General features: G+C 38.0%; 2 protein-coding genes across 3 annotated transcripts in view; one reads left to right on the top strand and one right to left on the bottom strand.

Annotated features, from left to right (window-relative positions):
- Window positions 1-623: 623 nt before the first annotated feature.
- LOC307004712 (uncharacterized protein) overlaps window positions 624-17,273 on the bottom strand; it is a 29,944-nt gene continuing 13,294 nt past the window's right edge. Inside the window, exon 3 of the mRNA XM_079624121.1 lies at window positions 624-3,951. Within this exon, the coding sequence (XP_079480247.1) occupies window positions 2,846-3,951 (1,106 nt within the window). The 3' untranslated portion in view covers window positions 624-2,845. The remainder of the gene's footprint in view (window positions 3,952-17,273) is intronic.
- On the top strand, window positions 10,465-17,231 carry LOC307004723 (uncharacterized protein). 2 transcript variants are annotated; one of them, XR_013799114.1, is made up of 4 exons: window positions 10,465-14,281; window positions 14,601-14,755; window positions 15,197-15,289; window positions 16,311-17,231. XR_013799114.1 is itself a non-coding variant. In XM_079624139.1 (3 exons), exons 1-2 carry the CDS (start codon window positions 13,691-13,693, stop codon window positions 14,727-14,729), a joined length of 720 nt encoding a protein of 239 aa, XP_079480265.1. In that variant the 5' UTR covers window positions 12,415-13,690; the 3' UTR covers window positions 14,730-14,755; window positions 15,197-15,522. The 2 variants fall into 2 exon arrangements, 1 of the variants encoding a protein (XP_079480265.1); XM_079624139.1 differs by lacking the exon at window positions 16,311-17,231 and having other exon boundaries at window positions 12,415-14,281; window positions 15,197-15,522.

Here is a 17,273-nt window from a genome sequence, read left to right as displayed (position 1 = left end):
TATAATCTATCCAAAACTAAATGTTGTCTTTCATATTTCGTCTGTAACATATCGTCTTTTATAATATATATTAGGGCATAAATGATCATTTGCAGTTTAATATGTTGCTTATACAAATAAATTTTATTTCAACGTATACAGTCGATTTTTACTCATCTCAGTAGGCAATATAGATAGTTTTCTAAAAGCTAAATTCATTCACACAGATACGCGCGAGCTGTAGTAAACAAACACATGCATCTGTGCCGTTCATTCATTCAAACACAGAAACGCAATTCAAATTTAAACAGTCTTTTGCGGTTTACAGACACCATTTCACATTAGCAGAGTAATGAGCTGCCAGAACGATAATGAGAACGGCTGATCTCTCGCTCTTTATATATAGATTACATAAACAGAGAATATTTCTTTTAGTTTTGAATTAGATAATTTAAAACTACACACTTAAATGATTATAGAGATATATATCTCATGTCTGAGTGAATAGTATTCGCTGAGTTTTGTTTAAGTTTAGAGACGTGCTTCAGAAAAAAAGTTCACGGAGACGGAGAGCCATAAAGCACTCCCTGTTTACTTTCTTTATTTTACAAAAGCACAATGTTTTATTTCGATTGTAAGTGGACACATAAAAAAGTTGACATTTAACAGCTTATTTTTTCATATTTCTTAAGGCTGTATGACCAAAACCGACTGAGTATTTTAGGTCTATTTTGCTGCTATGTAAAAAAAAAACGAGCAAAACGCGCCTGCGCGTTTGCCGACCCCAGAGGGTTAAAGGGATTCTTCACCGCTGGAAGGATGAATGTGTATTTAAATTGGGTCATGTATGTAGTAGAAATGTGAAATTATTTTAGAAGTTGGTGCCTTCTAGACTGAGAAAAGCCCCCAAAAATTTTTTTGGCTCATGTGGATGAAAGACAACAACTCAAAGAATGCACTTGCTTCGCTGCCCTACGAGGCCGCGCCTAACGATTACAGAGGCCAGCATCTGAAGAATTGATACAAATAGGTTACTAGTAGACTTGAAACTGAAAAGACGCCGTTTTATCCGACGCTGCTCCGGCCGCCTCTTGTTCCTCCATCGTCCGCGGCTGTTCCTCGCTGTGTTGCGGCTCATGCGGGTGGCCACGAGCGTCGGATTTCAGGTTTTCCATTCATTATGTTTACATGCACGCCTTTTGTTTCAATCGGACTGAATTTATTCCGATTGGTGAATCTGAATGTAGTGTTTACATGAACGCTAAACAAGTGATCACTTGATGTGCGTTTTTGCATTGTGAAGCAGAATGCATGACCTACAAAGCTAGCACGTACGTGTCAGTGTCAAATAATGTAATGTAGGTGTAGTGAATGGCGACTGTGGAAAGCAGGAGCCGAGTCCCAGACATTTAGGGCGATTTCGAGGTCTGGTCAGGTGCGCGGGTCCAATGTGTGGATGGTGGGGGAGCGGGAGGTGACCGGAGCAGCGGCTGCTGCAGCGGAGGAGCAAGACCTGCTTGGCGGTCGCGAGGAAAAGCCCGGGCAGTACCGGCCGGACATGTCCGGAAAAAATCGTATGATCACCCCTACTACTCAGCTTTTTCCACAGAGCAAGAGCCTGTTAGCGTAGCTTGAAAAAAAAGATGGCCGACACCTTTTGTACATTCTGTGAGTGAGATCCCACCCACTATGGGCGGGTTGAAAACATGCGGATCCAGCACCTTCTACTGGCTGTAGTCTCTAGCCTCTGGCCAGGAAATACTCTCATTCGTTGTGTTCGTTCCGAACGGTCCTATAGCATGTGTTCCCTGTCAGTCAATGTGTGATTGCATACCACTGCGGAGGCTATTCACGTACGCTGTCAGACAGAGCGAGAATGGCAGGCAAGCAGCAACAACCTTTCCTTCTGAACCGACATTAAGTGGCACTGGCAAAGGATCTACGATCTATAAATCTTCATTGGAGCCAAGCAGACTCTCCTTGTGGAAACCCTGTCATGCAAAAAATATTCTTACACATTGACAAGTTTTGCTAGCTAAACAAACCGAAAACTTGCTGCATCTAATTCTGTTTTTAAGCATTTATTTACGTTTGGTATTGTAGTACTGTTACTTACTGTACTATACGTTTTCTAGTTAAATGACACATGATGTTTTGCAGTAACGTTGTCTCCGGTCTTCTGGGCTTCTTCTCATGCTTTCAGGAGACGTGGCTTTGGATGGCGATTTGCAAGGAGGGTGGGACATATGCTTTTACTGCTATCAGGCTAAAGTTAGCATTTTCCCAGATGTCCTACAGCACCTTTAAGTTTCGTGGACTGTCAATGGAGGAACATAAATCTCTCAGATTTCGTTAAAAATATATTTATTTGTGTTTAGAAGATGAACGAAAGTCTTACAAGTTTGGAATAACATGATGGTGAGTAATTGATGACTTCATTTTTGGGTGAACTAACTCTTTAAGGCTTACTTTATGACTGAAACCCTTTTTTACAGTGATTGCATGTGAACGGCTTCTATCCAGAGTGAATTCTCATTAGAGGCTTGAGGTTTCCTTTAAGTTTTAAAGGCTTTCCACAGTGATGACACGTGAAACACTGCTCTCCAATGCGAGTTATGTGCCTCTTAAGTTGTTTCTATCCTGTGAACTTCTCCCTCACTTACGACATCTAAAACAGCTCTCTTATGTAAATCCTTATGTTGCAATTAAGGGTTCCTTTACATGTGTAATTGACGTAAAACATTGTGAACTCGTGTCTGAAGACTTTCTTTTCAAGAAACGTTCTTCCCACACAGTTTGCAGGTGTAAGCACACTTTCCAGTGTGAATTATCATGTGGACTTCAAGGTTTCCTTTTTGGGTGAAACTTATTCATCACTGCAGGTCAACAGCCTTTTTCCATTGTGAATTCTCATGTGCCTTTTAAGGCTTCCCTTTTCAGTGAAACTCTTTCCACACGGTTGGCAGGTGAAAGGCTTCTCTCCAATGTGAATTCTCATGTGAACTTTAAGGTTTCCTTGTTGAGAGAAACTCTTTCCACACTGTTGGCAGGCAAAAGGCTTCTCTCCAGTGTGAATTCTCATGTGGATTTCAAGGTGTCCGGTTTCAGTGAAATTCTTTCCACACAATTTGCAGGTAAAAGGCTTCTTTCCATTGTGAATTCTCAAGTGCCTTGCAAGGCTTCCTTTTTCAGTGAAACTCTTTCCACACTGTTGGCAGCTGTAAGGCTTCTCTCCAGTATGAATTCTCACGTGGGCTTTAAGGTGACCTTTTACAGTGAAACTTTTTCCACACTGAGGGCATGTGTAAGGCTTTTCTCCAGAGTGAATTCTCATGTGGATGTTAAGGGTTCCTTGTTGAGTAAAACTCTTTCCACACTCATGGCATTCGAAAGGCTTCTCTCCAGTGTGAATTTTCATGTGCCTGGTAAGGCGGTTCATGCCTGTGAAACTCTTTCCACATTGATGACAACAGTTATCTCTTGAGTGAATTCTGAAATGGTTATATAGGTTTACTTTACGTGTGAATCTCTTTCCACACTGTTCACATGTGAACGGCTTCTCTCCAGTGTGAATGCTTAAGTGATAGCTAAGGTTTAGTTCTGTTGTAAAACTCTTTCCACACTGTTGGCAGGTGTAAGGCTTCTCTCCATTGTGAATCCTCATGTGGACTTTAAGGTGTCCATTTTGAGTAAAACTTACTCCACACTGTTGGCAGGTGAAAGGCTTCTCTCCATTGTGAATTCTCATGTGGATTTTAAGGTTTCCATGACGACTGAAACTCTTTACACATATAAAGCAAGTTAAAGCATTTCTAGTTCCTGTCTTTTGAGCTATATTTTGTGAGGAAGTCTTTTCAGTCTGTGAGCAACTAAAAGATTGTTCTCCAGTTATGAAATTAGGATGTTTCTCATGCTTCTCTTTCTCTTCATTTTCATTCAGGTTTTCACTCTCCTCTTTCAGTGGCATCAGGTCTAAGACAAAAAAGAGGCATATACAAATTAACCCCACTGTATTGGCAAAAAACCAACAGAAATCAAAACATTTAGGTATTTAAAGCATCAAAGCAAACAACATGTATGCTAGATAATATACCCACTAAGCTACTGAAAGAAATGTGACCTGTAACCTCAGAAACTCTTCTCAATGCTCTTGCACGATCGCAGCTGAGGAAGAGGGTCTTATCTAACGAAACGATAGGTCATTTTCTTTAAAAAAAAGAAAAAAAGTATATACTTTTTAACTACAATTGTTCGGATTAAGCTGATCTGCAACGCGCCGGGAACTACGTAATCACGTTGAAAGGTCACGCTCGATGTCGTGCAGAAAAAAACGTTTAGGTTTTAAAAGATTTAAACACCCAGGATACGGCATTTTAAACAATAATATGACACAAAGACATAAATATGTCATTTAACATACAATACAATTTGAACTATCCGCCTTCGCACGGCCTCTTTGTAAAGATTGGCGCCGGCGTCAATCCGAGCAATTGTAGTTAAAAAGTATATATATATATATTTTTTTTTAGAAAATGACCTATCGTTTCGCTAGATAAGACCCTCTTCCTCAGTTGCGATCGTGCACAGGCCGTTGAAGCTTTGAAGATTTTCAAAGACCATCCAGTTGTTCAAATATGTTCTGTTTTTTTTAAAAAGGGTGGTTGAGTATGATTTCACTTTTCTAACTTTAGTTAGTGTGTAATGTTGCTGTTAGAGCATAAACAACATCTGCAAAGTTACAACGCTCAAAGTTCAAAGGGAGATATTTGCTTTTAAAGAAATAGTTTTTTTAAAGACTACAACAAACGGCTGGTAGGAACTACATGACATTCCTCCCGGGTTAAAGACATCACCAACCCTAGAATTGTCCAGCCTGTTCTCACCCAAATGCGTCTCTATAGCACGCAGTGTGTTTATCGTGCAATTTATACGCGAAAATGAGTTTTTACGTGGATATGATACGCAGTTTTGCGCGTGCATATGATACGCACTTAATTTCGTGATATACACACGCACCCCACACCACTAATCCTACCCAAGCGTATAATACACACGCACCCTACCCAACCCTAAACCCAACCATGTGCTATCCATGCGTATACTATGCACGTAAAAACTCATTTTCGCGTATATATTACACGATAAACACACTGCGTGCTATATAGACGCATTTGGTGAGATCGGGTTGAATTGACATAAACCTCAAACACGCTAATCAATGACTAGAAGATAACTACACATAAGCTACATAAATTCACCAACTAAACATTTAGAAATGTTGTCTACATGTTGTCACTTTTTCTTGAGTCTCTCCATCATTGTCTGACTCCGGTTTGAACATAAAAGGCTAAACGTTTTTGAAATTTACAGTGCATGTGTGTGCGGGATAAAAGGACACGAGCTCTTGAAGCTCCGCCCCCTGTGCAGGGAGCCGCAGCTCATTTGCAATTAGAGGAACAGACACAAAAACGATGCGTTTTTGCTCACCCTCAAAAAGTGACAACTTTAACATGCTATATAAAAATATGTGAGGGGTATTTTGAGCTAAAACTTCACATACACACTCTGGGGACATCAGATACTTATTTTACATCTTGTGAAAAGGGCATTTTTCCCCCCCTTTAAGTCTTGAAGTGTAAACTATCATTAGTACTGGGCTCACATGGGTACTGTGTGTTTATCCCTGTAAAGCTGCTTTGAAACAATCTGTATTGTATAAAGCACTATATAAATAAAGGTTACTTGACTGGACTTGTGTGTGTGTAGATGACCGTGATAGTCTGCCACCACCAAAGACCATTTTTGACCCAGAAAAATTCAAGGGTCAAATAGAATTGTTAATAAAGAACGGCGTAAAATGTAATCCTATATGTACATTTGTTAAGCTGTGGTTCTTGTTCTGTAATGCTACTGTCCATATCCCTGTGAACGTTAAAAAAAAGGGCACATTGTAATTTCTATTTATTACCAAAAGCATTTGTTAGTAATACAGTTAACATGTGAATAATTGCACTGCAGGTTGATTTTAGGTGTACCCCTAAATTATATGCTTGTGCTCCTCAAATTTTCAGTAATGGGCAACAGTGCTCCTAGTAAAAAAACCCTGACATTTTCAGCATTTATAGAACAGCCTTCTTCCACCTTAAAAATGTTGGTCAATTGATGCACCAAATAGAGTGCTTACCAGATCCAAGAAATATTATCAATCTGCCCAATTTTTTCATCACTACACTGACTGTTTCGTATCAATTTTAGACACAACGCTTTGAATAGCCTAACTCCTCTCTACTTCTGCAACCTTCTACTGTGTTATAATAATCATTTTATTTACGGTCACAAAATTCTGGCCAGCTGATGTACTCGGAATATCACAATCCACAAAAGGAGTGCACAAGAAGATTACTATTGGTGTGTGCTATAAGCCATATATGTCAACAAGATTCAACAAGACACTTTCTCCTGACTGTACCCAATGTTTAGATCTGTTGTGGTATTTATGCAAATTAGCACATCTGTAATTAGATTGTCCATGTTAGCAAAAAAAAAAAAAAAATTGTAATACATTTTTTGTTTGTCTTGATATAAGTAATCAACTCAGTAATTTTCATGGTGATGTCTAAAGGTTACATTTTTTACCCTATTCATGTGAGCAAAATAATGAATAGGCGTGTGAATAAGATATATTTGGGTCTTTTTCGGAACTTTCCCCTAATGGGATTCTTCGGGGCTTTTTTTTCCTTACTCAGGACATATTGAGGATACAAAATCAGTTGAGTTTGATTCTGTTGCAATTTGTTCACGGTTGACCCCCATTTTGGCTTAAAACGCCTGGACTAAATCCCTCAACACACCGTTTAGGGCACAGGTGATTTCCCTGTCGGCCCTGCCGGTCTCTAATGAGGAAAAGGACGCGAGCTTGCCTATGTCTGTATGCTGCCGCAACGCGTTTTGAATTATTTCAAAATTAAGGATAATTTTTGGCTTCAATATCTCGTGGAAAAGAGTTTTTCTCCTAGCGTAAGATATTACGCAGTACTCGTTCCCTCTCTAGAGAGAACCGAGGTTACGTTAGTAACTGAGTACGATTTAATGGAGTGCACGTCACCGAAAGCAACAGATATGAGCTGCATTTTATTGATCATCAGCTAAAATTTAAAAATCAAAGACCACAATAAGAGAGAGCGGCAACAGCCCTGGTAAGATCATTTCGGTTCTTTACTTTTAATGAAGTTGATTGTGTGTTAAGCGTCTGCGACTTACTTTCACTTTGATTTGCGAAAGTTTGCACGTTGGCTTGATGAATAGATGCTCAGCTGCTCATCTGCGGTGATGACTATAACATGACATATAGCCTATAACACGCTCTCACAACGTATAGATGCCTATAACAACGTTTATTTTTTAGACTTTTTGGGAGAAGTAAAATTTACATATGTGGTTTCAACAACCAGATGCATTTACACATGTCCAGTTTTGTCGGGAATGTGTGGCCCAGACCTCCTCCTGAAGTGGTTTGAGCAATCGGATTCAAATCCGTCTCGAATGCGTTTCGAAGGGCATTTACACCTGGTCTTTTCACGATCGGATAGCTATCCCATCACAGAACACGCATGAAGTGGCCAGGTCTAAACAGAAGAGTGTCATGGGATAGGTTAGTGCTAGTTTGCAAACAAGAGTATTTATTTAGTGATGTCTGCCCACAGATCTGTTCTACTTTGGTGTGTAGTGTTGAGGTGTAAGAGGTGTTATGCTTCTGCACTCTCCCATTTTTAGCAAATAAATAAAAAGTTTGTCTAAAAACAACTTTTGTGATGGTTTGTTTTTTCTGTGCACTTTATGGAACATCAATGCCTCTTTAGGTGATGAACTGTACAAACTGTATATTCCTTGCTGATGTATTTTAACAACGTGATCTTAAGAGTATTTGTATGCAATTCATATTGACAACATACATTTTTTTTCTTTTCTTTTTTTCTAAGTGGTTATGTTTAGATTTGGGGATATGCTTAATGTCTTTGTAAACATTAATGGCTACATTTAACGAAACTCTGCAGTTTCTTGCACACTTCTAACAGAAGAAACAGGTCCATTACTTCTCAAACATGTCTAACAGCTTTATTAGGCAATTCTGCACATTCATCTGCAGTGACACCATCACTTTCTGACATGGAATACAAGGAAGGCTTTAACAAGGAAGTTTCCAGTTCAACAAGGAAGTTTTATCTTTAACAATTAAGGCTTTTGTCTTAGCCTCAAAAAATGTTTGTATGGGGCAGCAGACAGTTAATCTAATCCATCTCTGTAGAAATAACAAAAACATTAGGCGTTACCACAGTATGTATTACCCAATAATCAAGTATACACTGTAAAAACAGACTTTTTGGTATAGTAATATATATTAAATTAACCATCATAATTTTTACTTTATAAAATTAAAATTCAATGGGAACTAGAATTTCCTAAGTAAAATTTTAAATATCTACACATTTAATTTATGTAATACATTAACTGGTTGGAAAGAGTAAATCTTATTATATATTTGCTTGTAATACTTAAACGTTTTATAGTCACTTCACATAAACATAGTAATTTTAAGTAAATTTTAATCGAAAAGTAGGCTATAGCGCGTTTGAATCCGCACATGCGTGTTTGGACCATAGACGGTTGGACAAGACAGTCTAACCGCGCACTTTTGGATCAGACGGATTGACGAGCTGCTGCGTTTCTGCTTTTTGCCGTGTTTAAGGTAAGTTTGTCTTTCTGTTTTACATTTAATAATAAACCATGGGTCTGTGTGGATTTTGATTGATGATTATTGTTTACTTGACTCAATTAACATTAATGCTCATCTCATACATGACCTCATATTAGTTATATTTAATCGGAAAAGTTTTCAATAGTTTTATAGATTCACAAAGCACTGTTTTTCGTGTAAGTTAAAATGTTCAAACTGATTGGAAATTATTAGAAAATATTTACCGTTAACTGCTAGCTAGCTAACATTCGGCCTTAAAATGAACGAATGCCTAATTAATGTTAACCGCTTTCCTGCTTTAGTAACTTAACGTTATACTGTTGACTATGGAAAAGTTCGAATTTTCTTACTGAATATTGCTCAGGAAGGTCACATTAAGCTACAATTTTTCAATCGTGCATACGTAACGTTAACACTTAAAATAATAGCCGAGTCTCTTTTACACGCCTGGTGTGGCTAACGTTACAGGTTTGGATAAATAAAGGCCGGTCTCAAATAGAGGACTGGTCTGTTTTTTAGTTTCGGGTTGTATTTAATCTTCTAAAACCCGTCAGATCATCTGTTTAAAACAGTTAACGTTATATGGTGTAGATTGGGCACGCAAGAGAGCCCTGCGCATTTGGGCGGGAGCTGTTAGCGCAAGCAAGGCCAACTCGCGTTATCGCACACCAGACGCGCACGTTGTCAGTTTAAGGCCAGCAATATTGTTATGTTTAAGGACATTATGGAATTAAGATCACGTCTATGTTATGATTGTACTGTACAATTAAATACAATCGTTAGTCTGCACTGCAGTCTGAATTCACTTTATCTCAGAGCGTCCGTTAACTGAATTGAGAATATCATCTGAAAATCCGATAGCATCAGCAATTTTCATTCAACCAGCTGATTTCTGTAAATGAATGTAAAACTAAATGTATATTGCAGCGCAGGGTGAAGTCTCAACACTAAATTAAAGGCCTGTCTCATATAGACGCCTGTCTCCAATACAAGCCGGTGCAGTTCGGCGATTTGGGAAAATAAAAGCCCGGGCTATTATTTGAAGTTGTACGGTAAATGAGGTCTCAAATAAGCAGGGCTGCGTTTCTAAAAGCATCGTGCACATCGTGTATTTTTCAAGCCATCTCGTGGTATTTTTAAAACATTAAAGTAATGTGACATGAGTAATGCAGTGCTAATTGACATAATCTTTATTACAGTATAGAAACTATAAAATATATTTTCTGCCTTATTCTGGTTTTTTTTACATTGTAAAATCAATGATGACTCAATGTACAAAAGTTTGCAGTACATCAAACAATCAACCAATTTTCATAAGGAAAAAAATTAGACAAACAAATTAGAGGTTGTTGTTAAGCAGTGCATCTGATTTCTTAGCCTTATAAAAAGGATTTAAAAAAAAGAGATGGCAATGGTTCTACGATTTACTTAGGCATTCGGTCCTTTTGGGAAAAGGTCTGTGTGATGAATTAATTTACCACAGTAGCACTGGTGCAACATAGTTTGCACGTGTGTGTGGTGACTATGGAGCTGATTATGGAGCTCCAAACTATTTCATGAAACTTTTATATCATTGATCAATGTTTTAATATCACAATTTGTTTCTGTTCATTTACAGGGTGACCTTACCTAACACTAGGACGAGCCAAGACAGTGGACAGATTGATGTTTTTCAACACTGGTGTCATCAAGGAAAAAGAGTAGGCTTTTGATGTTATGAGTTGGCCATGCAAAAAATGCAGATTTAGAACTTCAAACTGTTTACAGCTCTTAAAGCATTATAGATTGAAACATCTACAGACCGGACAAGGCCGGTCAGTACCCTGCTTGTACTCAGATTGTCCTTGTTCATTTACAGGTTGGGGTGCACTTCGCACACATTTGTCTAGAGAACATACTCAAACTGAACAGTTAGGACAAGTTGTTTCATTTTCATGTCTTGTATGTAATTCATGTCATTTTCACTCAGAGAGGAAATATTTTGAACACCTTGGTGTTCATCTGAAAAAGCACGAAACTGTTCAATGCGTTTTTAAAGACTGTGATTACAGTAGTAATATATATTCAACTTTCGCTTCACATAGAAGTAGGAAGCACAATCCCCACTGCCTTGAAGATTTTAAACATAGTGTTTTACAGCAAATACAAGTCAGGCAACAGAAGATAGTAGTCCGTTGATTGATGACAGTGAAGTTACTTCTGATGAAACACTTGTCACAGAGAGTCAAGATTTAGTTCAAGTCACTGTTGATCATCTTTGTTCTTTATTACTCAAATTGGACTGCATCTTTAATGTGCCTTGTAGATGTATCGATGACATTGTGGAGGAGCTTCAGTTTATCACTTGTTCAGCATCTGCACCTGTTATCAGAAACATTGTTCATAACACATTAAAAACCCATAACTCCTCTGTTGAAGAATTGGTAATCACAGATTTGGTAAATAGCATTTGCCAGTTAAATCCTCTTAGTGCAGCCTTGAGTGAAGAGGGTCCTCTTGGCACAGCACACAAGAGAAATAAGTACACAAAAGAACATTTCTCTGTCGTTGAACCGTTGGAGTATATTCTTGACGCAAAAGAGGGACGTACATTCCAATATGTACCAATTTTGCAATCCTTGTCAGAAATTCTGAACAATAGTGATATTCAGGAGAAGGTTTTGAAGAGTGCAAGGCACTGTGGTTCTTCATGTCAGTATAGTAGTTTTCGTGACGGTTCCCACTTCAAGAATAACACATTTCTATCTGGAGAGGAGTTAAGACTTTCACTTCTACTCTACTGTGATGACTTTGAAATATATAATCCAGTAGGAACCTCCTGCAAGAAGCACAGGTAACAGGCGTCTACTGGGTGTTGGCTGATATTCCATCTGAATTAAGTTCAACACTATCATCAATTTACTTGGCTGTTTTGTGCAAGGCAGATGATGTTAAGAAATTTGGCTACCCCAGATTGCTTGAACCCTTATTAAGGGATTTGAAAAGTTTTGAAGAGGATGGCATTTTTGTGCCCTGTTTGGGAAAAATCATAAAAGGCACAGTATTTTCTGTGATTGCGGATAACCTGGGAGCTCACTCAGTCGGTGGGTTTGTTGAAAGTTTCAATGGGTCCTACGTTTGCAGATTTTGTGTTGGAGAGCGGTCCCAATTTCAGGAAATTGAAGTGAGGGCAGGAGCATTCCCTGGTAGAACAAAAGAGCAACACCAGTTGGATGTTGAAGCAGCATTAGCTAGTGAGACCCATAGCCATGGAGTTAAAAGGCATTGTGCAATTACTCAAAGATTGAATCATTTTCATGTGACAACAGGTTACCCACCTGATGTACTGCACGATTTACTTGAGGGTATTGTACCTGTAGAATTGGCATTGTGTTTAGATATCCTGATAAAGAAGAGGCATTTCTCTCTTGAAGAGCTAAACAGAATCATCAAGCGTTTCCCATATAAGTGGAAAGATAGGACAAATTGTCCCCAAAGGATACCACCAACCTTTGTTTCTCGTAGAACCATTGGTGGTAATGCACACGAAAATTGGTGCTTACTGAGACTACTTCCACTTATGATTGGTACCAAAGTACCAGAAGAGGAGCAGGCATGGAAGTTGTTGATGACCCTCAAAGCTGTTGTTGAGTTGGTTATGTCACCTAACCATACAGATGAAAGCATTGGTTACCTTGATAGCCTGATTGCTGAGAACAGACAAAGATTCCGTGGTCTTTTTCCAGAACGGAAGTTTATTCCAAAACACCATTTTGTAGAGCATTACCCACAGCTCATTAAAGAATTTGGCCCACTAGTGTCCTTATAGACAATGAGGTTTGAAGCTAAGCACAGCTTCTTTAAGAAGGTAGTGAGGCAAACTGGCTGTTTCCATAACATTTTGAAGTCTATAGCCAAAAAACACCAGTCCATGATTGCATACAACCTCCGTGGTTCAGAGATAAAAAAAAAAAACAGCTGTCTCTGTGTCAAAGTTGTCAAGAGTTCCTTTAGAGGTTGTAAATGAGAACATACGTGATTATTTTTCACAGGAATTTCATGCATAGACCGTTGTTCATTTGACTAACAAGGTGGAATTTCAAGGCACCAGTTATGCTGTTGGTATGATGTTGGTGTATGGCTCCACTGGTGGGTTGCCTGACTTGGCTGAAATACTTCAAATCATCGTTGTTCATGACAGCTTAGTCTTTGTAGTGAAACTGCAAAGTGCATGGTACTGTGAGCATTTTAGATGTTTCAAATTGGAGTCAACTGGCACAGTCAAAGTCATTGCGCAGTCAAAACTCCCTGACATATACCCATTGGCTTCCTATGCATTGGAAGGCAATCGAATGGTTTCTCTGAAACACTACATCTGTTTGTCAAACTAGGTAAAGTACAACTTCAAATAATTCAAAACCAACTTGTGTTGCGTAACGTCAGGAATTATTATTGCATTTATTCCATATTTAAACTTGTCAAATGTTTAATAATGTATACTTTATGGCATTTTTTTTTTACATTCGAAATAGTATTTTATCTTGTCTTATTGAGACATTGTCTTTTGTTTCTCTTGAAGTTGTGCTTACCCAAGGCTGTGATGATGTCTTCCCCCACTCAACTACGCGTTATCATTGAAGAGACCAAAGTTCACAAGTTAACCCTTCCAGATGGAATCCCTAGCACTGTAGATGAACTTTTGGCAGCTGCACAGGATCATTTTCAACTCCAAGCGAGTTTTACTCTTATGTACATGGACAAAGATTTTGATAGCGAATTATTCACCTTGACATCAACAGATGTGGTTAAGGATAAAGACACAATCAAACTAGTTAAGATGGAACCTTCTATTGTTCTCACATTGAACTACGAACACTTAGTTCATCTGACACCATCATTTTACCAAATCCCCCAGAGCATCGATCACAATCTTGGCCAACTAATTTTGTGATACCCGCCTTTTCATATAACGTTGAAATGGCCCTTCACGAAGGAAACATGGCTAATAAAAGGGATGGCACACTCCTTCCGAATCCAAGCATAACGTCTGACATGCTTGAGAAACTTGCGGAAACAATATTCCACTACACTGCCTATCCTACTGGTCTTCAAATTCAGGCAGTTATAGAAGCTCTGATAATGATGCATCCATGCCTAAGAGAGCCTGAAACATCATTTTCAGGCATGTACGGGTGGCAGCAACGTCTTAAATACAAGATGGCTAATTACCGCTCTAAACTGAGAAAGCGTAAAGTACCTCTTCCTGAACTTGATATCAACTCCTTGAAAAGCAAGTCCCCTGGTGAGAAAAATCCTGCCAAAAACTGTAGAAGACCGAAGAGAGCAGAGGTGAACTATCTCCCTCCACATCCAAGTGGAGAAAGTATAGACAGTCTGGAAATGGAAAGACAGGTGCTTCTTAACGAAGTACTGAAGAAAAACAACACCAAGGTTATACAAGAAAAAATGGCCAAAACATTCTCCTGTCGAAGACTTGAGGTTGTGAGTGGCAGTCCAGCTGCTGAGCATTTCAAAGAAAGATGGCCTGCTCTATTTTGTGAAGCTGAGGTAGGTGAATCTATAAGCCCTTAATTTTACCAACTCCTCCAATAAGTAACAGTAATTTGATGTAATAATGATATTGTCTACAGTAACTGATTTTAGCACATGAACAAAAAATAAACTTGAAATGTACTTATCTCAAAGTTAAAATTGAAATGCCAAATTAGTGTTTCTCTTTTTGTTGTACATTACAAAAGAAAGTTCTGGATTGTTAATTCCACTAATGATATCTACAGTCCTTGTACAGAATTAACCCTCGCTCCCTGCATCAGACTATTTAACCAAAATTCCGCGGTTGTACTCTTGAATCATTTTGTCACATTAGATCAAGGAGGAATTCAGGAGAATCACTACAATTTCCCTGGAGCAGAGATTCATGTTCAGACTTGACCAATGCACACCAAAACTTATTGCCCTGATGAAGGCCAAGGGGGGTGTGTGGGGACCAAACTGAGGCCATTTCTGGACAAACTGAGTCAGGTGTGTTTGATCAAAATTGTGCTTGTTCACATTTTTGGAAATAAGATGTACTTTAATGTATTTCTCATACATGCACGCACATGTTGTTTATTTATATAGCTTTTTATACAATATGGATTGCTTTAAAACAGCTTTACTGTATTAAACAGTAAAAATAGTGCTGGTGTCAAAAGTTCTGCGATTTCAGTAATTAGAATTTTAGTTATAAATTACAGCTTAAATTTTTAATATAAAGAATCTGTACTGAAGATAATACAGTGTCAGCGACAGTTCTGCTTTGGCCAAAATGCAAGGCAGACAGTAACAGGAAGTAGAGTCATCTTGCTCTAAGTACTCAAATCAGTGCTCCTTGCTCATGAATGCTTTTGTGTTATCGCTTGATTTCATTGAGTTCATTGTATGAATAAAAGGTGTAATGATACAATATAAATCTGTTCACAGAAACAAAGCATTGAGATGAGACGTGAATCCGTTATCCTCAGCCTCATTCTCTACCTTGGCGAGAAAGATGATGATCTTTTTGAAGATTGCCTGGTAAAGCATATTTTTTTATTTTAAATGATAGTTTGTTTTTACAGTTTGAAGTGCAAGTTAACCCTAAAGAGAGGGAAGGTAGACAAAGGGATGGACATGTTCTGCTCAGTGATGGCCTAAAGGGAACCTTGAAAAAGTCAAAAATGTATCTTCTGAAAGAATAAACTAAATGTATATGTGACAATTATTCTAATTAAATACCAAAAACAATATTCTGTTACAAAGCCATAGAATTGTAAAGGGGGAGAGAAAATGTTATGGCTTAAAGGAGAACTCTGGTCAATTTTAACATTGAGCTCAATTTTTAGTAAATTTGGAGTGCTGTCAATACAGAGAACAACGACAAAAATCGGTGTTGCCTACACCGTGTTATCCTCTTTTTAAAATTTGCACCCTGTTGACTTGAATGGGGCAAGTTTTAAACCTGCTTTTATCCTCTTAACATCCTTGATATGTCATTACAAGTGCCCAGCCATGTTGAGTGATTCCTTCAGAGTTAACACGAGTGCATTAGATGTGAAAGATATGAATAAAAATGATGTTATATCAGCCAGCGCACAGACCTGTATTTACATCCTGTTTTCAGTTGAAGTCCAAAGTAGTCGATTGTCGAGGTCACGCGCGTGATCATAGGTAACTAAACCTATGACGTGAACTCGACAATCGACTACTTTGGACTTCGACCGAAAACAGGAATTAAATACAGGTAATTCATCCACAAAATACGTGAAAGTAAGAGGCTGGTGAAGTGGGAGAAAAAAAGAGTAAACTTTATAGTTACCTACACAATGTGTGTGGTAACTATACTTATGTGTATTTAAATGCCTAAAATGCACTATATAATCACACCGGTTTAACGATCCATCGTACGCATCAAAGGGTTAACATAATCGAAACCGTATGGTCTTTTTTAGTATGTGTATGTGTTCATTCTGTTGTGATAATGAAGTCACTTCAAATAATTCCAGCAATTCTATTTTTGTTTCTCAAAAGAATTATAATTTTTCTTAATTGTATACAGGAGGACAGCTGCAGTGACACCACTCATCACATCATAAAAATACTGGTCGTCCATGGTGCTGATGGAGAAGACCCAATTGATGTATCCTTTCTTCTTGAAGGGAAGGAAATGCTGCCAGGATGCGGCAATGCTGCAAAGGCATGCATGCTGCTTATGGGCCTAATTTATGCCCTTAATCTTGAATACCCCCGAGCACTGCGATACACATTTGAGGTGTTACAGAAAATTATGTTAGAGCTTGATAGAATTAAACTCTCCCCAAAAGTTCAATGATTGAAGATTAAGTTGCATTAAATGCTATATGACATGAACTGTTTAAACATTCAGCTGTTGATGACGTTTTAATACATTAAGGTTTTAATGGCATTTAAAGTTCACTATTTCAGAGTGCTGTTTTGAATGTTTAATGTGTTTTTTAAAATTATTTTTTTATGTTTAAAACGAGGGTTACAGTATAATTCTGACTTTTACTGAATGCACCTGTGTCAAGAGATGACTGAATGTCTATTTTTGGATGAAGAAAATGTTTTGATGACAGAAAAATATAGAGAAAATGTTCATTTGATTGTTTTACATGAATTTTTTGTTATTCATTTTTATGTTAAAACGAGGGTTACAGTGTAATTCTGACTTGTTACTGAATGCACCTGTGTCAAGAGATGACTGAATGTCTATTTTTGGATGAAGGACATTTTTTGATGACACAAAAATTAACTTTTTAGTTGTGCGATTTGTGAAAAAGAGAGAAAATGTTCATTTGATTGTTTTACATGAATTTTTTTAAAATTCATTTTTGTTCAAAACGAGGGTTACAGTGTAATTCTGACTTTTTACTGAATGCACCTGTGTCAAGAGATGACTGAATGTCTATTTTTGGATGAAGGACATTTTTTGATGGCTGAAAAATAAACTGTTTAATTGTATTTTAGTTGTGTGATTTGTGAAAAATAGAGACATTTTTCA

This window comes from Phoxinus phoxinus (genome assembly GCF_949152265.1).
Source record: "Phoxinus phoxinus genome assembly, chromosome: 9".
NCBI lineage: Eukaryota > Metazoa > Chordata > Actinopteri > Cypriniformes > Leuciscidae > Phoxinus > Phoxinus phoxinus.
The sequence above is the reverse complement of the archived record's forward strand: the minus strand, read 5'-3'. Positions and strand labels throughout refer to the sequence as shown.